Source organism: Ranitomeya imitator, chromosome 4 (assembly GCF_032444005.1).
Source record: "Ranitomeya imitator isolate aRanImi1 chromosome 4, aRanImi1.pri, whole genome shotgun sequence".
Classification (NCBI taxonomy): domain Eukaryota; kingdom Metazoa; phylum Chordata; class Amphibia; order Anura; family Dendrobatidae; genus Ranitomeya; species Ranitomeya imitator.
Genome location: NC_091285.1, coordinates 430,014,760 through 430,042,461, shown reverse-complemented (window position 1 = coordinate 430,042,461; position 27,702 = coordinate 430,014,760). Strand labels below are relative to the sequence as shown.

Below are 27,702 nucleotides of genomic sequence, written 5' to 3'. Positions count from 1 at the left end.
TAAAAGAGGTCTGGATACACATGATGAGAGCATTATACTGCCTCTGTACAAATCCCTAGTTAGACCGCACATGGAGTACTGTGTCCAGTTTTGGGCACCGGTGCTCAGGAAGGATATAATGGAACTAGAGAGAGTACAAAGGAGGGCAACAAAATTAATAAAGGGGATGGGAGAACTACAATACCCAGATAGATTAGCGAAATTAGGATTATTTAGTCTAGAAAAAAGACGACTGAGGGGCGATCTAATAACCATGTATAAGTATATAAGGGGACAATACAAATATCTCGCTGAGGATCTGTTTATACCAAGGAAGGTGACGGGCACAAGGGGGCATTCTTTGCGTCTGGAGGAGAGAAGGTTTTTCCACCAACATAGAAGAGGATTCTTTACTGTTAGGGCAGTGAGAATCTGGAATTGCTTGCCTGAGGAGGTGGTGATGGCGAACTCAGTCGAGGGGTTCAAGAGAGGCCTGGATGTCTTCCTGGAGCAGAACAATATTGTATCATACAATTATTAGGTTCTGTAGAAGGACGTAGATCTGGGGATTTATTATGATGGAATATAGGCTGAACTGGATGGACAAATGTCTTTTTTCGGCCTTACTAACTATGTTACTATGTTACTATGTTAAACATTAATTAGGGCATAACATTTAACCCTCCATTTGCTGATTTCAGATAATCTCACATCCCGTTCATCCATGAAGCAGTCCGGGTATTTTGGGCTGTTGGCAGGGTTCGTGCATCGGAGGGAGACCTGTCAAAGTCAGCGTATCACCATTGTGCGGGGTTAGGGCTGTCAGACTGTGTGCCCAGTACGTGATTCCTCTGCTCGTCTGTAGGTGGCACTGTTGTAGTTCGGGTGCGCCGTCTCCCTATTCCCTGGCTAGACAGCATCTTGGTGGTATCACTTACCTGGATCCTTTTTTAATTTGTCATTCGTGCTGTGAAATGTCCTATTTTGTGCCGGCCACTGTCGTAATACATATTTTAAGAATTCCTTTTTGCGGTTTGTGTGTGGAAGATCTGAAAGTGGTCTCGTCTTCTAATATATCTGATTTCACTGATTAGTTACCTTACGGGCACGTTTTACATTGGATCACTGTTTTAGTAGACTGCTATCTTACAGTAAATATTAGCGTAGGACATTTTGCTCCTTGTCTCATCGTATCTTTATTACTCATCATTGTATCAGTTTGACAGATACAGTTTGACCTTCGGAGACACTTGGACCCTTGTCTGCTTCTTCTCAGGTCCCCGCTCTAGTGTATCCTATAGATCGAGCAATTTCCACTGCTTCAGCACCAGCGTTTCATCCGCAGCGAGAAGCATTGTAGGTGAATAAGAGAGCTGTATTGATGTGCAGGGCCCTGGGGTCCTGGCGTCTTGGTATAGAGTGTCATCAGGACAAAGAGATGGCGCCAACCGTCCTGCCGGGCGCGCCAGTGACTAGAATTAATTACAAACCAATCGAATCCGTTGCAGCCAATTGGTAAACTAATTGGTAACTTAATCTGGGTATCTAGCTGTGGTGATCCGGGATGGGGGAGGCAGAGTCCTGAGAGACACTTTTGTCCAGCTGCGGGCGAGATGTCCGGAGAGAGATACGCCTGAGTGACGGACGGAGACCCTGCTGCTGCTTGTCCTGTTTGTATTCCCTTGTTCGGAAAACATGGCTTGTGTTACAGCTCTCCGGGCATGAAGCCTGATAGCCCGATAAGGGGAACAGAGCCAGTCCTTCAGTCAGGTATCTGCATGGGAGATGATCTCTCATTTACAAGCAGATGGGGCTATGCTTCCGCAAATTAGGACTAATTGCAGGTCGGTGACAACCATGATAGAAGCCAATGCATTTTAATTTATCTCTCTTGTGCCTGCTGAATTGGCATCTCTTTGCCCCTTTCTATATCTTGATTGTTAGCTCTACCTCAACAGAATTATTCTGCAGAGATGTGCTTGCAAACCTAGCAGTAACCGTGCCTGCGCTAGTCTTTGGGTATATCTGCATAATGCGTGGCTGTAACAGAAAGGTCTAGGTGAGTTTGCATTGTCCTCTGCTCTGTCAATGCACACACACTGACCCCGACACTGATAATGTGCACGCACCAGCCCCTGCACTGACGATGTACACGCAGCATCCCCTGCACTGACAATGTACACGCAGTAGCCCCTGCACTGAAAATGTACACACAGCATCCTGTGCACTGACAATGTAAATGCATCATCCCGTGCACTGACAATATATATGCAGTAGCCCCTGCACTGACAATGTACGCGTAGCATCCTGTGTACTGGCAATGTACACGCAGTATCCCCTGCACTGACAATGTACGCGTAGCATCCTGTGTACTGACAATGTACATGCAGCATCCCCTGCACTGACGATGTACACGCAGCATCCCCTGCTCTGACAATGTACACTCAGCATCCTGTGCACTGACAATGTAAACGCAGCATCCCACGCACTGACAATGTACACGCAGCATCCCCTGCACTGACGATGTACACGCAGCATCCCCTGCACTGACTATGTACACGCAGCATCCCCTGCACTGACGATGTACACGCAGCATCCCCTGCACTGACGATGTACACGCAGCAGCCCCTGCACTGACGATGTACACGCAGCAGCCCCTGCACTGACGATGTACACGCAGCAGCCCCTGCACTGACCTGCACTGACAATGTGCACTCAGCATCCCCTGCACTGACAATGTAAACGCAGCATCCTGTGCACTGACAATGTAAACGCAGCATCCCACGCACTGACAATGTACACGCAGCATCTCGTGCACTGACAATGTACACCCAGCATTCCGTGCACTGACAATGTACACGCAGCAGCCCCTGCAATGAAAATGTACACACAGCATCCTGTGCACTGACAATGTAAATGCACCATCCCGTGCACTGACAATATACATGCAGTAGCCCCTGCACTGACAATGTACGCGTAGCATCCTGTGTACTGGCAATGTACACGCAGTATCCCCTGCACTGACAATGTACACTCCGCATCCCGTGCACTGACAATGTAAACGCAGCATCCCACGCACTGACAATGTACACGCAGCATCTCGTGCACTGACAATGTACACCCAGCATTCCGTGCACTGACAATGTACACGCAGCAGCCTCTGCACTCACAAAGTTCAGGAGCCCGTCAGTGCAGGGGCTGACTGGTGCACGCACATTGATAGTTCAGGAGTCATCTGTGTGACAGCGTGGGAACGGAGATTATCAGTGGTAACGCGACCGCCGGTCAGAACACCGCTGGGTCATGCTGTCAGATGTCGGCATGACCCCGCATCTAGGACAGTCTCCCGCAGCGGTGACCTGCGATAAAAAGCTTATCGCAGGTCAGCAGGCGTGGGCTGATGAGGCTATTGCTCCCATCGGGCTATGTCTGCTGTCACTGATTACAATGACAGCAGGTGCCGCTGATGGGAGACATAGTCTAATCAGCCGGCGCCTGTGCTCTGTTAAGAAAAAAAAAAAAAAATAATTACAGTATTCACCACCAAATCCCTGATGCTCTCATCTCCTAGAAAAAAATGTAAAATAATAAACCACCGTATACTAACTTGTCTGACATAGTCCACATAATCCGAGTGTCCCATGGCGATCTTGCGTGTAGAACAGTCACATCGGTACATGTGACCGCTCTACCTGGCTGCCGGCGATATACTGACAGGAGGTACTCGTTCCTGCAATGTATCACTGAGCTGCCGTGAGAGAGTTCACCGGAGTTTATCAGCTGATCAGCTCCCCTGCTGTCACTTACGGCACCATTGTGTGAGAACTTTCTCACGGCAGCTCAGTGATACACTGCAGAAACGATTACCTCCTGTCAGTGTATCGCCGGCAGTCTTTGAGAGCAGTCACATTAGTGACTGCTCTCCAAGTCATCTGGATCGTCGTGGGACATTATGGATTATCTTCTTTGCCGAAAGGTGAGGAATATTGTGGTTTATTTTATTTTTGTGGCAAGAGATGTTGGTTTTGGTGGATTAGGCGTTCGGTGAGTATGGTGTAATTAAGATTATGAAAGGAGTCTGTGTCATTATTTCAATTAAAGGACTTTATTCTGGGTGTGTGTGTTTGTGCAATGTGATTATGGGGTTACTAATGGATAGGTGTCTTATAGACGTCTCACTATTACTAACCTGTGGACTTGATGTCACCTGACAATACGAAGGTGACATCAACCCCTCAAATATGAACCCCACTTACCACTGCTACAGGGCAAGTGGGAAGAGTGAGGCTAAGTGCCAGATTTGGGGCATCTTATGGATGCGCCTTTTCTGATGAGGCTGAGAGCTGATATTTTTAATCTGGGAGGGGTAATATCTGTGGCCTCTTCCTAGGCTATTAATATCAGCCTGCAGCTGTCTGCCTAGCCTTTGCTTGTTAGATTTTATAGGGTGACCCTTTGTCAATTTTTTTTCTTAGGTCCCTCTGTAAACTAGCCAGTAAAGGCTAAGCAAACAGCTGTGAGCTGACATTAATAGCCTTTTTTAATATCTTGATTTAGCTAAAAAAAACCTGCATTGCTGTACAAAAACGCCTGCAAAAACCCAACAAAAACTTCAGTTTTTGCCACAGCATTTTTCCTGTTAAGAGATGTGGAAACCTTGCAGAAATTTCTGCAAGCAAATACTCCGCGTGTTCACATAGCCTCAATGTGTATGATTGCACACAGGAGGGTTATGTTTAGCTAGCTTTTGCTCAAATAAGCGAGTGCTGTCACTTGAGATACATGAAAGTGTTTGGGAGATGCTAATTCAGGGGCAAAACAGTGTGCTTTTTTGTGGGTTTTCCCTTGTGTATAGTTCTGTAGGCTTTGAGGAAATTTCCTCTTATAGGGTATGTTCACACAGCATTTTTTCCTGGCAGATTCAATCCAGAATTCACCTGAAAACCGTAGCCAAAGTGCATATGTTGTGTCTTATGTCAATTCTTTTATCCTTTCCGGAGTTTGAAAACCCTGAGGTGGTTAAAAGAAGTGACATGCTCATACAGAAGCCTCCTCTCCTTTTATACTAAATTTATACTGTCAATTTATGTGCAAAGTTCTCAGTTACACAGGCAATGAGCTATCAATCAAGCTAAAGAGGTATGCTGGATAGGGAGACCACCTCGAGAGGTAGTGACTCGAAAAGTGCTCTGTCACACCCAGAGCACTTAAAAAGAAAAAAAAAAAAAAAAGATGTGTGTTGTAAGTGCGTTTACACCTTGCAAAACAACGATAAAAAAAAATCTAAACAAACATCATAAATTAAAAAAAGCAACAACATGTGGACCCCCATATTTGACAACCTAGCAGACGGCTGGGGGGCTCATATCAGGCTAGGAAGGTCCCTGGTTATTACCAGTCCGCAGCTGCCCCAGAATTGGCATGTCACGTGAGATCTGCCATTTCTGGTGTTTTGCCCGGCTCTTCCTGATTGATCTGGTGCGGTGACAATAGGGGCAGTGGTTATTGTGGTTGAGTTGATGAAGGCTGTTATTGTCAAAAATCAGAGCTGCCATCAACCCCCAGACACCCCCATTACTAACTCGGTAATCAGAACTAAAAACACAGAAAAACCCCCACTTCATGTGAATAAAGACTCCCTCGCCCTATTCTTCGATCACCAATTTATTTAAAAAAATTAAAAAAAACAAAAACCCATGCAGCTCCGAAGTAATACACCAAATCCGAAGTAGTCCAGAAAAGGATACCTGAAAAGCATAAAAAGACAGAAATAGAAACAGTAGACACACTCTCGTTCTCCAATTTATTATCCAAATTGTTCCCACAGACCACCGTCGTAATCCACTTTCCTCGACTCTGGCAACTATGAACAGCAAAAGTGACTGCTGTTCACAGGCTCCAGTTATTGACGACAACAACACTCATATCGTTGCCGGGTTTAGCTGAGTGTAGCGAGACCTGGCGGCTGTGATGAGAGTTGTACTCGGCCCATTTATACAAATAAAGTGTTGTTTTGTGTTTTTTTTTTGTTTTTTTTTTTTTTTTTATTGCCAGGTTAATAAGGGGATGTCTGATGGACACCTCTTTATTATTTACCCCAGGTCTTGATGCTAGCTGTGATTTTTGACAAATTACAGCTGCCATCAACCCCAACTGTCAATTCCTCGATTGCATCTGTACCAGGGCAATTGGGAAGAGCCAAGGCAAAGCGCCACAACTGGCTCATCGAATGTGTTGCGCCACTTCTAGGGAGGTTGTGGGCTGCTATTTTTAGGCTGGGAAGGGCCCAATTAACAGGGACCCTCCCAGCCTGGTAATATCAGCCCGCAGCTGTCTGCTTTACCTTGGCTGGTTACCAAAAATAGAGGTGACCCACGTCATTTAAAAAAAAAAAAAAAGTATTTATTAGGTTATTACAAGTACAGTAAGCTACACACTCAAAACACTAATCTCATGCATATCTATCTATTATCTGGCTACCCCATATCTATCTATACTTTACAAAAATGCATGAAAAACCCCGCAAGTGAGCTAAGGTGCGGAAATTCGGCTGCTTGAAAACCTGAGCAAGCACTGATTGTGGGAACGTACCCTAAGGGAATGTCCACACATTCAGTATTAGGCAGCGCTTTGGACACAGCACATGTCCGCTGCATTCAAAGCGCTGCCGGCTTTTGAACGCAGGTGATTCCGCATGTGTTCATTGAACAGTGCAGAATCACCTCATCCTGTACATTGGACTGTGATATTTATCTTGTAGAGACTCGCGTCTTCGCAAGATAAATAAACATGCTGCAGTCTGGAAAGATGCTCCACATGTCCGTCTCCGCAGGTAGGCTGCAGGCATCGGTGGATGCATAGTGGGCATGGGATTTCCTGAAATCCCATCCACTGTGCTGTAACATCTGGACGCTGCAGGTTGGACGCTGTGGATGTACGCAGTGTTTACTGACCGTGGGAACATACCCTAACATTCCCTGTTTTCTGCAGCTCTCTTTTTAGCTTCATGGTCATGATAATTCGAGAACAGAAATTTTAAAGTATTTCCAGCTCAGCTATTTATGTCCTCCTCGATATATATGCCATAAATACCTGATCCATCTCCCACCTTTGGGAAAACTATGCAGTGTCTGCTCTGCCAGCACGTTCTATCCACACTTAGTTTTTCAAGATGGATCTACGGTACTTACTGTCTATCGCCTCGGTGCAGTTCTGTTGGATGAAACGTTCCATGGCTGAATTTTTGCTAGCCCCTGATAATAAAAAAAGCTCTATAGCTAAAAGTTGTAATGAGGCACTATGGCTATTATAAGATAATTATAGGTTATTAATTGTAACAAACCAGCGATGCCAAGCCTAGGAGTATACCACAACATATACCATCTGGGTAGTCTTTCCAGGAAAATATATTAATAAGGATTAAAGATGAAGGAAGTTGCATTGTGGCTGCAGGTGGATCATTTTAAAGCTGTTAATCCTGCTCACTAAATTAAGAAGAGAGGACCTGGAGGGTAGTCAGGACTCCATTGTGAAAACGAAGATATCTGGGTTTACGGATCAGTATGAGGAGAGGTCCGCTTTATAGGCACCTGATGAAGAAACAATATCTAGGGCCTGCTTCACACCACATTATTGTAACTCTTGAAAACTACACGTTTTATATTGTAAATTAAAAAAAACTGATCATTTGTAAAACTGGTGCAGTGGGTTGCATTTTATAACAAGCATCTTTGTTTGATTTCTGTTTAACATATGCGTTGCATTAGTTTCTATCCCTTTTTTTTAAGACATTGGATATGGATCGTGTGACGTTTTCTGCGGTAAAAAAACATGAATAAATGGATGCAAACATATGACGATGCGTTTGCTTTTATCATCCATAGATTGCAATATTATAAAAAAACAAATGGAAAGGTTTTTCATCTGTTTTTGTAAAAAGATGAAAAAACACAACAGACTTATGTTCTTTGCATCCTGTAATGAAGTGGTTGAAAACGGATATGTGCGCAATCCGATGTCTAACAGATCCCCATTTCACATGTTTGTAACCTTTTACTACATTCTATGGAAATATAAGCATATTATTTTAGAGTGGGGAAATAATTATTTGATCCCTTGCTGGTTTAGTACGTTTGCCCACTGACAAAGACATGAACAGTCTATAATTTTAAAGGATGGTTAATTTTAACACTGAGAGACAGAATATCACAAATAAAATTCAGAAAGTCACATGTTTTGGGGTCGCCGCAGCATTGCATTAAAATGCAATAATGGGCAATCAAAAGATCGTATCCACACCAAAATGGTATCAATAAAAACGTCCGCTCGGCACGCAAAATATAAACCCTCACCCGACCCCAGATCACGAAAAATGGAGACGCTACTGGTCTCAGAAAATTACGCCATTTTTTTTACTCATTTATTTTTTTTAACAAACTTTGGATTTTTTTTTCACCATTTGAACAAAAAATGCAATCTATACATGTTTGGTATCTATGAACTCATAATCACCTGGAGAATCATAATGGCAGGTCAGTTTTAGCATTTAGTGAACTTGGCAAAAAAGCCAAACAAAAAAACAGTGTAGGATTGCACTTTTTTTTGCAATTTCACCGCACTTGGAATTTTTTTCCCGTTTTCTATTACACAACATGATAAAACCAATGGTGTCGTTCATAAGTACAACTCGTCCCGCAAAAAACAAGCCTCCACATGGCCATATTGACGGAAAAATAAAAATGTTATGGCTCTGGGAAGAAACGCAAAAACAAAAAAGAGCTGTGGTGTGAAGGGGTTAACATTTTGTCTCAGTTTATATGTAGCTGTTGTATGTTATCCTGATATTTCATGAACAGTTACTACACCTATTATAATCCGATATGTTCTATATAGTGATAAGCGAACGTGCTTGCTCGGACAAGGTGTTATCTGAGCATGCTTGTATGCTAGCAGAGTGACATCGGCGTGCTCGGATAATATGTTTGAGTCCCCGCGGCTGCATGCAGGGACTGCCTAACAAACAGGCAATGATCAGATAACGCCTTATCCGAGCACGTTCGCTCATCACTAGTGCTAAAATGTAGAATTATTTGTAATAAAACATATTATTCCGGAATATGGCTGACTGTAAAGCCGCGCCGCCAGAGATTCAAAATACAATGGGAAACCAAAAGGAGTGTGGATGCGGTTTTATTCGTCAACTCGTTTCGAGGTAATCCAACCTCTTTATCAGGACAAACCACAATGAACTTTGTTTCCTGTTGTATTTTGGATCTGTGGCAGCAGGGCTCTATACCCACCCATCTTCCTGCATTTGTATCCTGTCTACCTGGTGGTGCTGCAGGAGCCTTTCACCAGCTTCAAATAGTGGCTGTGACTGTCACAACCCACCAGGAGACCATACTCTGATTTTACCAGATAAAACCCTTTTTGCATCTTTTGTGTTTCCAGTTTTTATGTCACTCGTATTATTAGGCTGTGAGCTCACTAATCTGTTCTCTTACGCTATTCCTTACACAGGAAGTGCTCATGATGCTTGACAATTACGTGCGAGATTTCAAGGCTCTGATTGACTGGATCCAGCTACAGGAAAAGCTGGAGAAAACAGATGCACAAAGCAGGTAATACAAGTAGTTGTATGCATTCTATCTCTTTATCTACATTCCTTACCATTAAACATTAAAATGGTATTGAAAAGGCATTCTCAAGTTTGGTTAGGGCATAACCTCCTGATTGTTAGGGGCATGACCCCCATGGATCCCCGGAACTGATCCTAAGAACCAGGGTTCTGTGTGAATAGAACAGTGGTTGATCATGTGCACTTCTGCTCCATTCATTCTCTATGGGAACACCGGACATAGTCAACTGCAGTGTTCGACTGGGTTTCGGCACTCGCATTACGAATAAATGAGGTGTTGGAGGTGCACATTATTATTATTATTATTATTATTATTATTTATTATTATAGCACCATTTATTCCATGGCGCTTTACATGTGAGGAGGGGTATACATAATAAAAACAAGTACAATAATCTTGAACAATACAAGTCATAACTGGGACAGGAGGAGAGAGGACCCTGCCCGCGAGGGCTCGCAATCTACAAGTGGTGGGTGAGAATACAGTAGGCGAGGATAGAGCTGGTCATGCAGCGGTTTGGTCGATCAATGGTTACTGCAGGTTATAGGCTTGTCGGAAGAGGTAGGTCTTCAGGCTCTTTTTGAAGGTTTCGATGGTAGGTGAGAGTCTGATGTGTTGTGGTAGAGGGTTCCAGAGTAGGGGTGATACACGAGAGAAATCTTGTATACGATTGTGGGAAGAGGAGATAATAGGGGAGTAGAGAAAGAGGTCTTGTGAGGATCGGAGGTTGCATGCAGGAAAGTACCAGGAGACGAGGTCACAGATGTATGGAGGAGACAGATTGTGGATGGCTTTGTATGTCATGGTTAGGGTTTCGTAGTGGAGTCTCTGGGTAATGGGTAGCCAGTGAAGGGATTGACAGAGGGGAGAAGCTGGGGAATAGCGGGGGGACAGGTGGATTAGTCGGGCAGCAGAATTTAGAATAGATTGGAGGGGTGCAAGAGTGTTCGAGGGGAGGCCACAGAGCAGGAGGTTACAGTAGTCAAGGCGGGAGATGATGAGGGCATGGACTAGGGTTTTTGCAGATTCTTGGTTTAGGAATGTATGGATCCGTGAAATATTTTTGAGTTGAAGGTGGCAGGAAGTGGAAAGTGCTTGGATATGCGGTTTGAAGGAGAGATCAGTGTCAAGGAATACCCCGAGACAGCGAGCTTGTGGGACTGGGGAGAGTGGGCAGCCGTTTACTGCACATGATCGACCACCGCTCTCTACACACAGTCCCTGAGCAATCCAAAAGTAAGCCCCCTGTCCTATAGATAGGGGATAGCTTCCAAACTTGAGAATCGCACTTTAAGATGGAAATGCTTTTCCATATTTTATGAGTATATCTTTACACCTTCTGGACAGTTAGTAAAATATGTCAAGCTCACTCATGTCAGAAATCAGTCCTTGCTACCCCTTTATTTTCTGTCATGATGTAAACTCGTTCATGACTAGTCCTATATCTGCGGTGTCCTACATAAGGGAAATGCAGCTGCACAAGTTTTGATAATGTCTTGGACTCCAGTGTGAGCTATTTTCTCCAGTGTGCGATCCCAGCAGCTGTAAGAAAAGCTGTGTCTGTGCTCTGAAAGCTTGTGCAGCTCTTGAAACCTGTATTGTTGTGAAGCACAAAATATTTTAGAAATAAATTAGGAATTAGAACTGCGACAAAATCAATATGTGACACATGCAGATTCACTGTGGATTTCTTACAATTTGGCTTAAATCAGCAGAAATTATCTGCCATGCCTGAAGTTCTTCTTAGTTTACAGTAATGAATTATTACTTATGTAAGACTATGGATACCTTTTAAGTATCTTCTGATAAGGAGTTGTATTGTATAATTAAAGAAAGAAGAAAGAAAAAAAAATGCAAACTTTTTCAGTAAGGTTATACAACATCTTTAAATAGCTATGGATTAAAAAAGGTTAATAATATCCCCAGAACTAGAGATTTTTTATAAGTTCTAGAACAGTATTTCTTAACATTTCCAAGTCAAATACTTTAAATGTTAAGATCTGAATTGCATATAACAGTGTGCAGAATAATTAGGCAAGTGAGTATTTTGACCATACCATCATTTCATACATATACTGCTCAAAAAAATAAAGGGAACACTTAAACAACAGAATATAACTCCATGTAAATCAAACTTCTGTGAAATCAAACTGTCCACTTAGGAAGCAACACTGTTTGACAATCAATTTCACATGCTGTTGTGCAAATGGAATAGACAACAGATGGAAATTATTGGCAATTATCAAGGCAAACTCAATAAAGGAGTGGTTCTGCCGGTGGGGACCACAGACCACATCTCGGTACCAATGCTTTCTGGCTGATGTTTTGGTCACTTTTGAATGTTGGTTGTGTTTTCACACTCGTGGTAGCATGAGACTGACTCTACAACCCACACAAGTGGCTCAGGTAGTGCAGCTCATCCAGGATGGCACATCAATGCGAGCTGTGGCAAGAAGGTTTGCTGTTTGTCAGCGTAGTGTCCAGAGGCTGGAGGCGCTACCAGGAGATAAGCCAGTACACCAGGAGACGTGTAGGGGGCCGTAGGAGGGCAACAACCCAGCAGCAGGACCGCTACCTCAGCCTTTGTGCAAGGAGGAACAGGAGGAGCACTGCCAGAGCCCTGCAAAATGACCTCCAGCAGGCCACAAATGTGCATGTGTCTGCACAAACTGTTGGAAACCGACTCCATGAAGATGGTCTGAGTGCCCGACGTCCACAGATGAGGGTTGTGCTCACAGCCCAACACCATGCAGGACACTTGGCATTTGCCACAGAACACCAGGATTGGCAAATTCGCCACTGGCGCCCTGTGCTCTTCACAGATGAAAGCAGGTTCACACTGAGCACATGTGACAGAGTCTGGAGACGCCATGGAGAGTGATCTGCCTGCAACATCCTTCAGCATTACCGGTTTGGCAGTGGGTCAGTAATGGTGGGGGATGGTATTTCTTTGGAGGGCCGCACAGCCCTCCATGTGCTCGCCAGAGGTAGCCTGACTGCCATTAGGTACCGAGATGAGATCCACAGACCCCTTGTGAGACCATATGCTGGGGCAGTTGGCCCTGGGTTCCATCTAATGCAGGAAATTGCTGGACCTCATGTGGCTGGAGTGTGTCAGCAGTTCCTGCAAGATGAAGGCATTATTATTATTATTTATTGTTATAGCGCCATTTATTCCATGGCGCTTTACATGTGAGGAGGGGTATACATAATAAAAACAAGTACAATAATCTTAAACAATACAAGTCATAACTGGTACAGGAGGAGTGAGGACCCTGCCCGCAAAGGCTCACAATCTACAAGGGATGGATGAGAATACAGTAGGCGAGGATAGAGCTGGTCATGCAGTGGTTTGGTCGATCGGTGGTAGCATTAAAGCTATGGACTGGCCCGCCCGTTCCCCAGACCTGAATTGTATTGAACACATCTGGGACATCATGTCTCGCACCATCCACCAATGTCACGTTGCACCACAGACTGTCCAGGTCTGGGAGGAAATCCCTCAGGAGACCATCCGCCGCCTCATCAGGAGCATGCCCAGGCATTTTAGGGAGATCATATAGGCACGTGGAGGCCACACACACTACTGAGCATCATTTCTTTGTCTTGAGGCATTTCCACTGAAGTTGGATCAGCCTGTAACTTCATTTTCCACTTTAATTTTGAGCATCATTCCAACTCCAGACCTCCATGGGATAATAGTTGTGATTTACCTTGATCATTTTTAGGTTTTATTGTTTATTATTATTATTATTATTATTATTATTATTATTTATTTATTTATATAGCACCATTGATTCCATGGTGCTGTACATGAGAAGGGGTTACATACAAGTTACAAATATCACATACAGTAAACAAACTAACAATGACGGACTGATACAGAGGGGCGAGGACCCTGCCCTTGCGGGCTTACATTCTACAGGATTATGGGGAAGGAGACAGTAGGTTGAGGGTTGCAGGAGCTCCGGTGTTGGTGAGGCGGTAGCTCCGGTGTTGGTGAGGCGGTAGCTCCGGTGTTGGTGAGGCGGTAGCTTCGTTGGTGATGAGGCAGCAGCGGTGTCAGTGCAGGCTGTAGGCTTTCCTGAAGAGATGAGTTTTCAGGTTCCGTCTGAAGGATCCGACTGTGGTTGATAGTCGGACGTGTTGGGGCAGAGAGTTCCAGAGGATGGGGGATATTCGGGAGAAGTCTTGGAGGCGATTGGATGAGGAGCGAATAAGTGTGGAGGAGAGAAGGAGGTCTTGGGAGGACCGGAGGTCACGTGAGGGAAGATATCGAGAGATTAGTTCAGAGATATATGGAGGAGACAGGTTGTGGATGGCTTTGTAGGTCAGTATTAGCAATTTGAACTGGATACGCTGAGGGAATGGGAGCCAGTGAAGAGATTTGCAGAGGGGGGAAGCGGAGGAGTAGCGAGGAGAGAGATGGATTAGTCGGGCAGCAGAGTTAAGGATGGACTGGAGAGGTGCAAGGGTGTTAGCAGGGAGGCCACAGAAAAGGATGTTGCAGTAGTCAAGGCGGGAAATGATGAGGGCGTGCACAAGCATTTTAGTAGATTGGGGGTTGAGGAAAGGACGGATCCTGGAGATATTTTTGAGCTGGAGGCGACAGGAGGTGGAAAGAGCTTGGATGTGTGGTTTGAAGGACAGGGCAGAGTCGAAGGTTACTCCGAGGCAGCGGACTTCGGGTACAGGGGAAAGCATGATGTCATTGACTGCGATAGATAGGTCAAGTAAGGAAGATTTGTGGGATGGAGGAAAGATGATGAGTTCAGATTTGTCCACATTGAGTTTGAGGAAGCGAGAGGAGAAGGAGGAGGATATGGCTGATAGGCACTCTGGGATTCTGGACAGCAGAGCGGTGACTTCTGGGCCAGAGAGGTAGATCTGAGTGTCGTCAGCATAGAGGTGGTACTGGAATCCATGGGACTTTGAGTTGTCCCAAGCCAAGTGTATAGATTGAGAAGAGTAGGGGTCCTAGAACAGAGCCTTGGGGGACTCCAACAGAGAGAGGGTGGGATGAGGAGGTAGTATGGGAGTGGGAAACGCTGAATGTGCGGTTGGAAAGGTACGAGGCGATCCAGGATAGGGCGAGGTCTTTGATGCCAAAGGAGGAGAGGATCTGTAGTAAGAGGCAGTGGTCAACTGTGTCGAAAGCAGAGGACAGGTCTAGAAGGAGGAGTACAGAGTATTGTCAAGTAGCTTTGGCGGTAAGTAGGTCGTTAGTGATTTTGGTCATTGTTCTCAACACATTCCACTATGTAATGAATAAAGATTTACAACTGGAATATTTCATTCAGTTATATCTAGGATGTGGGATTTTAGTGTTCCCTTTACTTTTTTGAGCAGTGTATTTTCTACATCCAAGCTGTGGGGGCAGCACTCTGGGTATTTTTCTTACAATGCCCACTGACAATGCACTTTCTTGCTATGTTGTTACTTATGATGAGAGCTGGTGAAAGAGCACACTGTCACTGCGCATATTGCACAGTGGCAAGAGTCTACTGAACACGGAATTGACAGGTTTATTAACCCTTTGGATTGTCGGACAGCACTGTTCCACCTGCAAATCCATCCGCCTGCAAATTCCATCCAACTTTGTCCAGGGATTTTTGTCTGCCAAATGGGGGCAAGCTTCCCTTTATGCCCCATAGGGTGGCATTCATATCAGCCTCCCAATCACTGTCACCACTGCCACACTCTACTAAGCAAAAATAACTGGATGGGCTTTATTGGCTGAAACCTCGCTAATAGTTCAGTATAGAAAAAATGTAGTACCTTCCAGACGAATCAAAATTTAGGACTTTTGTCTCGGAGTTTGTGCTAATAAGTGGCTCCCACCACCACATTTCATGGACCTGTCTTCTGGTCCATAGATTGTGGAGTCACATTGGCCGACTAATCTCCACACTTATAGGCATTTCTGTCCGTGACTGACAGCTCTGATCCCTCACAGAGAGCAAGACTGAAATACTAAGTATGGTCTATTCCTTAGATAAGCTTTTTTCCATTGTGTTGTACATACTGTGCTATATTTTGTGTGCACTGTACCCGTAATGTCATCAGAAGAGGTTGACTATGTCTCTGAGGGACTTCATGTGCTCACCCTGACTAGAGATGGCACGCCCGTGTGACAGGATTAATGAATGACCACATGTATGACTTTACACACCACGCTTGCCTCTGGGGTATAGTAATTTTCCTTCTGTCTGCTTACAAGGCCAATACAATAGTTCCTGGATTATTTATCATACAGCAATCAAAGGATGCAAGGCTTAATTATCTGAGGCGAAGAACGGCTGGCTAATGCCAGTAATTAGCGAGGAATTACACCAATTACGAGACACTGTATTATCAGCTATATTATCTGTTCACTATGTAAGATCTGCAGAATAGAAATCCTTTTTAAGTCCCTCTCTTGTCTCATCTAATTTTTGGTCCCTGCACTTCTATCAGGCTGTGCTTTTCAATAACAGAAGCCCGGTGTCAGATACCACTGGTGCATGGTGGAGATCATGGACTTGTATGGGGTCTGTTGGTCTTTGTTGTGGTTTCTATCATATGTGCCTTATTTCTTACTGTATGTAAGTTGTTATTAGCGTTCACTTGGGCCTTGCTTGTTACAATTTTAATCTTTATTCCATAGACCTACCTCTTTGGCATGGGAAGTGAAGAAAATGTCTCCTGGACGTCATGTCTTGCCCAGTCCGTCATCTGACAGAGTGAGCTCCACCTCAAGTGCAAGGAGGGCTCTTAACTTTGGGTATGATCAGTGATATAACCATGATGATACAAAGCAGTGACTAGTTTGTATGATTCACTAATGTCTGTGCTGCACTTTCTGATCCGTAAAGTGTCCTACTAGATCAGATATTTGGTGTAAAACATAGATGTATATCAAAGGTTTTAATGCATTTAACGCCTTCACGACACGGCCAGTTTATTATCTTGTCTTTTTCCCTTCCTTCTTCTCGGAGCCATAACTTTTTTACTGCACTGTGCATATAGAAGTATGGGGGCTTGTTTTTATTTGTGGGACAAGTTGTAATTTTTAATTTTTTACCAAATGGGAAAAAATTCCACGTGGGGAGAAATTGTGAAAAAGAAAAAAAAACAAACCTCCAGTTCTAACATTGTTTTTTGGAATTGTTTTCATGGTGCACATTTTGTGGTAAAAAATGACCTCACAATGTGATTCTGCTCGACGGTACAATCACGGTGATACTAAACTTGTCCAGGTTTTTATTAATTTTGTGGTGAAAACAAAAAAAATAATCAATTTTCCACCAAATTTTTTGGGTTGAGTCGCCATTTTCTGAGACCTGAAGTGTTTTCATTTTTCGGTCGATGGAGCTATGTGACAACTTATGTTTTGCAGGCGAGACTACATTTTTATTAATACCATTTCGGGATTGATATGATGTTTTGATCACTTTGCAGCAACAAAAAAAAAACTAATATTGGCATTTTTGAATCTTTTCAGTTTATGAGGTTTACCAATCGTTTTAATTATTTTTATATTTTCATAGATCAGGCTTTTCTGAACTCTGTGATACCACATGTGTGTGTTTTTTCTTATTTTTTTATTTTCATTGTTTTTCATTTTTAATGGAGGGTAAAGGGGGGGTTGAACTTTAAAAAAACAAAAAAACTTTTTTTTTTTTTTATTTATACTTTTCACTATTCTTATTAGTCCCTATAGCGGACTTGAAGCTGTGATTATATGATTGCTTGTGCAATACACAGATGCTATAGCATCGATAGCACCCGGGCATGCTCAGATAACATCTTATGCGAGCACATTCTCTCATCACTACGGGTTAACAATCACGGGTGGTCCTAGCTGTAACATACAGCCATCACCTGCTGAGTACGAGGCAGGCTCACCCCGTGAGCCTGCTCCATACACCCGCTTCCGACTTGTGCCATACATGTACAGCGGATGTCGTGAAGGGGTTAAAGGACCGTATTTCTCAAAGTGCTGATAAGGAGTAAGGGGGAACGTTTCTCCTTGAGCAGAGTGCCAAGCTGGCATAAGATGACTTAGAGTCCTGTAAATTTGACAGTTTTTTTTTTTTTTTGAGGAAGAGGACTTGAACTCTGGTGCCATCTATTGGGTAGCAATCCTATAAGTCATTATTGAATGATCGACCCCTTAACGAGTCTCATCACGTGACTTAATATAATATTGCCAAACCAGAAACTTAATTTGCCGATACATTCTGGGGTATTTGCCTTTTATCAGTGGAAAGCAGGAGATCTGATTTGTCTAGGTGAGGGACCTCTGAGAGAGTGGCTAAAGGAGAACTTTTCTCCATGTGGAGAGTACCAAGTTCACATTAGCACACACATAGGCCGTGCAATGCTCGCTTGAAAATTTAAATATGCAAATTTCCTCTTCAGAGAGGAAGAGGGCTTGAACTCTAGTGCCACCTATAGGGTAGCATTCCTAAAGGTTAATGTCGACCTGATAACCTTTTTAATGCTTTGCACTGATGAGGGGCAAGCACTCTGAAACACATGTTTACACATACAATGTCTGGTGGCAAGGCTCCTTAAAGGGCCGATGTTGACCTTGCGGATTGCTACCCCTGTAGGGGGTCCTAGTTTCTAGTCCTCTTCCTCTTTAGAGGGTATTTGCATAAGTTATTTTAATGACATTTGAAACATCTTAGATTTGGACGTCTATACAGCCCAGTTACCATATAATATTATAAATAATAGCTGTAATATCATATTTGGCCACGTTTTCATGATGCGTTTTTTTCCGGAAACTTTCCAAAAACGTCATAAAATAGTAGCAATTTTATTGCTTTTTCAGAAAATTGCTGCAAAAAAAGCAACCCTGCATTGCAAACACATTGTGTGAACATGATCTTAGTTTGTAAGCGTGTGTATTTGGGTACATAGTGAAGTAATTACTATTGTTGTAATGTGTGTATAGTGTACACTGTGTGCATTTAGCATCGTTTCTTTCTCGTGCGTTGTGCTTTTACAGAGGACCTACACTCGCTTTAAATCCTGGACGTTTGACTCCTTCTGGCGTTAGCTGGGCTGATAAAGTGAAAGCAAATCATGGATCTTCTCCAAGGAATCCAGCCCCAGAGACTGTCCATTCCTGCACATCAGCTCCCAAGCCGAGGCCTCTGCAGGAGAACGGTGAGCAACGGTTATTTGTCATTGCCGGTGGTGGCTGCGCTTATAGATCACCAGTAGAATAGATTTACTCATTTTCTGTTTATCTCTATTGTATACAGTGATTTTGAATATATTTACATCGTAGGTACCTTAATGAATCTCCATTACTTTGTGTGTGTGGGTGGTGGGTTTGTGAATGTAGCGGTTATGTTTTGCGTTACTGTTTCCACCGGTGTTGAGCAGATATTACAGAGCACCTCCCTTTCTGCCTCTTAAACCTTCGACTTTATCCTAGTCATAAATCTATCAGCGAGGATCAGGAAGTGAAGTGGACAGGCTCCAGCAGGGAACACTAGTCCTGTGTCTTTGTTTTCCGACCAAATTGCTTTATGAATAGAAATTACAGGATACTCGGCAAAGTTAAGGAGAGCGAGATTTCGAAGACCCAAAAGCGCTTTAATGCAGCAAAATACTACAAGACCGTCCTAAGAATCTGTTTAGAAACCTCAAACCCATTAAATCTCCAAAACGAAAGGCAGTTAACCCTTGTTAAAGCACGGGGTTGGCGGAAATTGTGAAAGTATGCCTGTATGGTAAATGCATCTAGAGCGACTGATCAATAATACTGATACACGCTTTAAAGAAGATCTGTCACCAGGTTAAAAGTCACTACTTTTTTACTTGTATTTTATTCTCTCTGCTCTCCCGAGTATTTTTTTGTAAAGCCGTTATTCAGTTCCAGAGATACGGGACTTTTTCATTTACCGCTAATATTTGACAGTGACATACCATCTTTAAAGGGGTATTTCCATCACCTAGAACTTATCCCAATATGTATAAGGTGTACTAATATTAGCAAATACCTCCAATTAGAATTGCAGTCTAGTTCTTCTGATTCACTGTCGCTTACACCATGGGCAGTGCATTGTAGTAGCCTAGTAGCATGAGTGTCCATGGTTACGACCACTCATATATAGTGACAATTAGTTACTGGTCGTATCCATGGATACCTAAGCGACTGCAATGCCCTGCACATGGGGAAAGCAACATAGCAAATCCAAAGAACTAGATCACATTTCTAATAAGGGATATTTGCTAATATTATTACTACTACATATTGATATGGGAATACCTCGTTAAGTTTTCCATTTAGTTATTTATTGCAACTTTTATTTAGAATTTTTATTAGATATAAATTGTGAAGTCAAATACTCATTTTGAAGCTGTTTACAGGGTAAACAGGGATTTATTTATTTTGTGTTTCTTACCTGCTACATTACTGTGAAGTGCATGTATAAATGGACAGCAATTTTCCAAATATTCGTTCCTGATCCTCCTGTCATCATGGCAGCGATCAGCCTTTGTATGATCAATGATGAAGCTTCCTTTTATCCTATACACATTACCTTGGTGGCATGCAGCATTTTTTTGTCTTTTATCTTGTCGTGGCTGCAGATCAGATTGATGCTGAAGGATGGGAGACTGTGCAGCGTGGCAGGCCTGTTCGGTCCAGATCCTCGGCTATGACTATCAAGTCTGATTCTCCATCGGTGACCGAGCATAAGCTAAGAGATGACAGCGACAAGGAAAATAACTGCACTAAAGCTCCAATTGAGGCTCCAGAAGAGACTGCAAAGTCAGAACTCCCTCCTGTACTTGTTGAACCACCCCCTAAGGAATTGCTATGTCCATGTGAAATCCCTCTGACGGAAGTCACCCAGGTAAGTTGTGTGCCTATGTCCTTTGTGGTGGTTATTTCTGTAATCTTAGATGCCTCATTATAATGTTGTGTAACTGATCTATTTGGGTTTTGTGAATTGGAAAGTTATCTACATACACCACAATTTTTGCAAAATTGAATCAATGGATTTAACCCCTCATTGACATCCACCACATATGTACTTTGCTTGTCGGGTGCGGGTCTATGGAGCAAGTTCACGAGCTGATCCCAAACCATACCCTGCATCTATCTGTAATGGCAGCAAGCTCCATTCATTGCTGCAAACCCCTTAAATGCTGCTAACAATCTTTGACAGTTACACCCAAGGTGTGTGTAGTCATCAGGCGCCTTTTGGCCCCTCTTTGTGTGGTATTTTTTAAAAATATGAAAATTCCAGTCCCCCCCACCCCAAGAATGGAGACATTTACAAAAAAAATACAGTATCCACCTCCATAAAAGTCTGTTAAATCAAAATATAAAATGATCTAAGAAATAATCAAAATGACAGAATTGCTGTTTTTCACTTTCCTCACATCCCACAAGGAATGCAATAAGAAGCAATCAAGACCTCTTATGGACACTAAAATGTTACCAAGAAAAACTACAGCTTGATACACAAAACAAACCCTCACATAGTTCCATCAATGAAAAATTAACACATTTAGGGGTTTCAGAAAATGGCAACACAAACATTTTTTTTTACTATTTTTTTTCCCATTTCCAAATTTCTGAGTTTCATCATGCTAAAACTGTACGAGTTTGGTGTGGCTGTAATCCTACTAACTGGGAGAATCATTTTACCAGGTAATTTTTAATGCACAATGAATGCTGTAAAAGCAAGACCCTTGGAAGAAGGGGACAAAATAAAAATTGTCTGTGGTAGAAACGGATTAATTGACATCAGTCGTATTTTTCAGACTATAAAATGCACTTTCCCCAAAATTTGGGGGGATATGGAGGGTGCGTCTTATAGTCAGATTGTAGCTTACCAGGTGGGTTGTGGCGGTGGTGTAGTGGGATCACGGGAGGTGGGGTCCCTCGCTCAGGAAGCTGGCGGCAGCAGAAGCGGTGTCGTAGGTGAGGCAGGTCGGAGTATATTGCTTTTCTCGGCCCGGCCGAGATCTCAAGTCTGCTTAAACGCCTCCGAAAGTGGCCATTTTCCGTAAATCGTGGGCTTCAGGGAAATGGCCGCCTCTGGTGATTATTGCGCAGATTGAGATCTTGGCTGGGCCGAAATCCCAGTCTGCGCATGCGCCACCACAGGCGGACCACGGCTTTAGGAAGATGGCTGCCGGGAAAGCAGTGCACTCTGTTCTGCCTCACTGCCGACCCTGGTCTCGCAGTATCGCACTGATGGGTCACCCACTTCTACCACCCAAGGCCTGCAGCATCGCAGACTGCCTGACAGGTATGGAAGAGGAGAGGAACCTGTCCTCATGGGTTTACAATCTACAGGGAATTGGTTCATGAGGTGGTAGCGGGGTTATCACAGGCTGTAGGTGGTTTTGAGTAGATGAGGTTTGAGGTTACATCTGAAAGGCCCAAATGTGGGAGATAATTGGATCTGTTGAGGCACCAGAGGATGACAGATGCCTGGGAGAAATCTTGAAGGTGATTGGGTGCAGAACGTTAAAGAGAAGAAGACCGCAAGATGTCTTGGGAAGATCAGATATTACTTATGGGGAGGTATAGGGAAATTCGTTTGGAGATGTATCGGAGAGATAAAATATGGAAATTCTTGTAAGTCATTGTTAGTAGTTTGAACTGGATTCGGTAGGGGATTGTAAACCAGTGAAGGGTTGGGCGGAGGAGTAGCAAGGAGAGGTGGATTAATCGGGCAGTGGGGTTAAGGATGAACTGGAGATGTGTGATAGGTGGGAGATGATGAAGGCATGAACTAACATTTTAGTAGCATCTTTATATCTTCTGTCTGTTGCTGTATTACAGAGAAAGCAAAAATGTAATTCATATGCAAATCCCAATCAGCGCTGGCGTCCCTGTCCCCGCCTTCGGATGTTTTGAACATCAACAGGAAGCCAGGGCTGTGGCTGGTCTTGGACTTTCTCTTGAAATTCAATTTGTCTGAAGGCAGTGACGCCAGCAGGGATTGGGTGCCATGCTTACGTGTCGTAGCAATTGCACGAGAGCCCAGGGAACACGAGTACCATCACCGCTGAAAGGGAGTGTTTATTTTGACAAGGCCAAACATGAGGAATGACAAGGGGTTGTCCTAGTAGTGGACAACCGCTCTAAGTGCTCTGGACATGATAGAGCACTTCCTGAGCCTCTGCCTCCCGAGCTTGTTCCCCCACCCAGCACCAGTCTCTTTAGCTAGATTGAGTGTGACTGCAGGCGCCAGGTAGGGAGAGACAATGAGCTATCACACTAGAAAGGCTGGTTCTGGGATGGGAAACTACCTCTGCAGATGCTGACTTTATTGGGAATGCAGCAACAACAGATATAGGATAAAGGTGGCCATGGATTTAGCTTTCAAGAACCTGGATATCCATATATATGTGGCTTATCTAACAGATAAGAAAGCTCCTCAAAAATAAGTGTCAGATGCTGTTTTATAAAGAATTTATACTTTTACCATTCAGTATCCTCTATTCGGTGTACCATAGTTTAATGAATACTGGGTAAAAACAGTGAGAGATGCTTTATTTCTTATTTTCTACATTCATAAGAATAACTTTCAGCTCATGGAAAGCCATTCAGTGTTAAAAGAGTGAGTGGATGATAAAGGGTTAAGGATGTTTCTGTCATTAGATGAGTGTGCTGCTGTGGTGGTCCAGGGATTAATTACTAAGAAATGCAGTTACTTTGGCCCAGTGTTGAGCCAAGCTTGTCATTTGCTCCACACAATGAAGCTCGCACTAGTCCGTGGCTGGAATGTCTGGGCCTGGCAAACACAAGATATTTGTGCAGAAGAGCTCCCAGCTGGAGGACAACAGCAGTGGAAATTTCGGGTATGAATGATCGACTATCAGTGCTCGGCCAAAGTTTTGTTATAATTTGGCAGCAAATTGCTAAAGAATAAACTGATAGGGAACAAGCAATGAATTTTCCTGTAGCCAGCCGCTGACACAGATTAAAGGGATACAGCATGCATTGTGTGGCAGTAACCTGGTAATACAAGCATGGTGATACAGAGGGTTATACGGGAGAATGAGTTGTGCGCCAGATCAGTGGCATAACGGGCATACTGCAGGTTTAAAGTTCATGTGATGCTCTCATGTCAGCAGTGTAAAAATATCTTCCAAAAAGTGTCACTGATGCCCATTGCATCTAAGTTTTTTGTGTCTATTTCATGACATCGTTGAAAATGAGACATGATATGATTGTCTGCTGCAAACATCACTGACTGCTTTTCTTGGAGCAGTTGTCTGTATGAGGACCACATTGTTTCCTAGATGACAGAGCTAATGATATGTCACCAGAAGACCATAGAACAGTACCTAGATTTTAAAAGGAATCTGTCACCACATTCGACCTATCTTCGCTATTAATATGGGCATACAGGCAATAGAATGCTAACTTTATTGAACCTTTTGTGTCTTTTTTTTCATCTGTCTGTCCCCCTTTCACAAAACATAATGGGCTTTCCTTATCTCCTAAGACTACAGTTCCCAACAGCACCTTGCTTTTCCATAGGAATGCAAACCCCTGTCCAGTGTGCTCCTGACTAGCCCCACAAATCTAAGCGTCACATTCATCGTATCCTTCTGTGCACTCTGCTCCTGTACAATACCCTGACTGACTATGTCTTCTGCCACCTACGTCCGTGTAGCTGCACCGAGGTTTTGCATCATTAGCTGTTTATAACAGAGCTCATCTCCCTTCTACAACAGCACTGCAGAGCTATGTATCTTCTAACTGATGAGGTTTGTGAAACTGCAAATCTTGGTTTGTTCATGCATATCACAAAAGATAATTCTTTGCATTATGCATCAATTGAGCATCATTTGCAGTTTCATATCACTGGTCGCAGCAGCAAGCCACAAACACCGCTCAGCTAATATCAGCCCCTGTACATAGCCCCATCCTGCAGTATATCATCTCAGCCCCTCTATATAAAGCCCAATCTTGCAGTGCATTATCTTTCCTAACAGCCCAATCTTGCAGTGCATTATCTTTCCTAACAGCCCAATTTATAGAGCCCTGCTCCTGGAGTGTGTCGTCTGTACAGAGCACCATCTTGCAGTACATCACTCATTTCTGCCCCATCTTGTACTCTCTGTCTACTATTATCCCTCTACATAGAACCCCATCCTGCAGTATATCCTCTCAATCATCTGTACAGAGCCCCATCCTGCAGCACATTGTTTCTTCCAGTCCCCTCCTGCAGTATATCTCTCCTCTCGGCACTCTAAACAGAGCCCCATTTTGCAGTTTATCCTCTCACCCACTCTACAGAACCCCACTTGCAGTACATAACTTTTTACTTAGCGGTACATCACTTTTTAGTTATCAGCAACACCATTGCTTCCTGAAATGAACTCCTGCACTATAATGAAGGAGGTTCAGCCCGTTTCAGTTACGTCATCCTTCAGGGGACACACTCTATTCTAGACCGAGCACAGTTATGCTGGCATGATGCCAGCTGAGAGAGCCTGCACTGCACATAATCCACCGACCATGAGCTGGAGCTACAGGACTGTTCCGGTGGCAACTGGAGGGTAAATAGATCTTGGAAGGTTATCTTTAGCTGGGGAACATGGGGCAAACTTAAAAATGGGTTATATTAGCACATGAGGATAAATATATGTGTACGTTATGCTAAAACCACATTGTGGATTTGGGAATCATTTTTTAAGGCTACGTCCCCACGATGAGTAGTTGTAGAAATGCTGCAGAAAATCTGCAACATCAAAACTCTCTATCTATTATGCATATTAGGTTACTTGCATTATTTTTCACTGTTTTGAGTGTGTAGTTTTGGTACTACAGTATTTTGCCGCTCTTTGATTTGTCATGCTTTAACAAACATTAAAGATTCCAGAAATCTGATGCACTAGAGAGTATATAGGGATAAAATGTAGCTTTTATTCCATCCTTAAAATCACATAGCCAGGATGCAAAAATAGGATAGACGATGCAACATTTCAGCCATAATATTATTTCTGGCTTGATAAAAGGTCTATTATGGCCAAAACGTTGCATCGTCTACCTAATTTTTTATGACAATTTGACAAAATTGATGACAAATGGAAAAGAGGGATAATACGAATGGTAACCAAAGAGCCCAGAATAACTTCCAAAGAGGAAGTCCCAGGTACATCAGTGACAAATTACACCATCTCTCGATGTCTTGGCCAAAGTGGGCTTCATGGAAGACGACTGAGGAGGAAACCAGTGTTGAAATTAAATAAGAAAAAATGCGAGACTGAAACTTGCCAAAAAGCCATAAAGCTTTTGGGAGAATGTCCTTTGGACATATGAAACAAAACTAGAAGCTTTTTGACAAGTCACATCAGCACTATGTTCACATACACAAAAATAAAGCATACAGAGAAAAGAACATTGTTTCTATTGTGAAACATCGAGGAGTCTTGGTTATGTTTCGGGGCTTCTTTGCTGCATCTGGCACAGGGTCTCTTGAATATAAAGAGTACAATGAAATGTCAAGACTGTCGATGCATCCTGGAGCATTATGTGCTGTCTTCTGCAGATTATGACCTGTTGGAACTCTCCATTGGTTGGCTGGGCGAGCCGAAAGTCAGTACTCAATGTAAGTCTGAGACCCAGAAGGAGACCGTCCTAGACTCACATTGAGAGCTGGTGACCGCTATCGCTGACTTCCGGTCAGTCAGAAGCTGTAGGGACGAGATCGGGACCGGAGCGTCTGTGTTCTTACATACAGTATGATTGCTGTTTGATGAGGCTGTCAAAGTAGCTACAGGAAAATGATACTACTTGTCCTGTGCTCTGTCCATGGTACTGACATGGATGATTTTAGAATAGAGGAGATGACCTCAGTTAATATATATTGCTATTTTATAAAAAAAAAAATTGTTAAAAATACAAATGTAATTATGATATAACACATGACACACCAGCTATGAATGTGCGTCAACTATGTAGGGGTCCTAAGAGATAACAATCTATATGTGGAGAGCACAAAGCAGGCGTAGTGAGACTTATAGGCCATGCAATGCTCCCCTGGGAATTTATGTAAAGGGCCTCCAAGAAATAAAACAGAAAATCTAGTGTCACCTATTGGAAATAGCAGTTCGAATAGTCAGTATCGATTCTTTAAAGGGCTTTGCCACATGACTTAGGATAAGATGCCAGAGCAGAAACTCCATTTGCAGACATATGTTGGGGTATTTGCCCTTTATCAGTCTCTTACTGGGGGATACATTTTATTTTTGAAAAGGAAGACCAAGTTGGCTTAGGGTGATTTATAGGCCATGTCATTCTCTCCTTGGGAATTTAAATGTGTAAATAACATTCTTAGAAAGAAAAAGGACAGGAACTCTAGTGCCACCTAAACAGAAACTCCAAATTTGCACAACCCCTAGATGAAGCTAATGAATGCTCCTACATATTTCAGGCTTTGATTAGGTTCATTGATCGTGTTTTTGAAGCAAAACCAAAAGTGTTTTAAAAAATTAAATAAATAAATAAAAGAAAAAAATAATGTAGCTTCTTCTTTTTAAAAAATTATATTTCCCTTTTTTTGGGCTTCAAAATCTGCATGTAAAACCTGTGTGTGTTAGGCCTTATTCAGAAGTCAGAGTCTGCTGTGCATGTGCTGTTTTTTTTAACGGATAACACACGTTGTTGTTTGTTTTAAGTTCAGCACTGAAGTGGTATCACTATCGTCTGTTCTATGTGTAGTAAAATACTTACCCGTGGTCATCTTTTACTGATCCCTTCACTGCTTCAGTCCTTTTCTGCACCACATGACCGGAGTTGGGACTGGCCGGATCGCTCAAGTGTTTGCTCAGTGAGCCGGAAGTCACTTTTCAATGGAGTCAACGAGAGCCATAACGAGGCCAGAACAGGGCTCTCATAGACCAATATTGAGTGCTAGTAACCGTTAGCTGGTCAGTCATAATGAGATTACAAGATGGTGGAAAGGGAGTGGAGTGCTGCCGGCATCAGCTGAAGACGCCAATTGGTAAGTATTTTATTACACACAGGGAACAGACGGTGGTACCACTGCAGTGATGAAAGGAAAAAAAAACACCCCAATAGTACTTAAAGGGGCTTCCAGTCTTA

General features: G+C 43.2%; 1 protein-coding gene across 2 annotated transcripts in view; it reads left to right on the top strand.

Moving 5' to 3' along the window:
* The window catches only part of SCAPER (S-phase cyclin A associated protein in the ER), a 419,051-nt gene that overhangs the window by 68,290 nt on the left and 323,059 nt on the right, over positions 1–27,702 (top strand). For both annotated transcript variants that reach the window (XM_069765538.1, XM_069765539.1), the window contains exons 5-8: positions 9,499–9,599; positions 16,264–16,380; positions 18,616–18,776; positions 20,211–20,476. In XM_069765538.1, the coding sequence (XP_069621639.1) occupies positions 9,499–9,599; positions 16,264–16,380; positions 18,616–18,776; positions 20,211–20,476 (645 nt within the window). The remainder of the gene's footprint in view (positions 1–9,498; positions 9,600–16,263; positions 16,381–18,615; positions 18,777–20,210; positions 20,477–27,702) is intronic.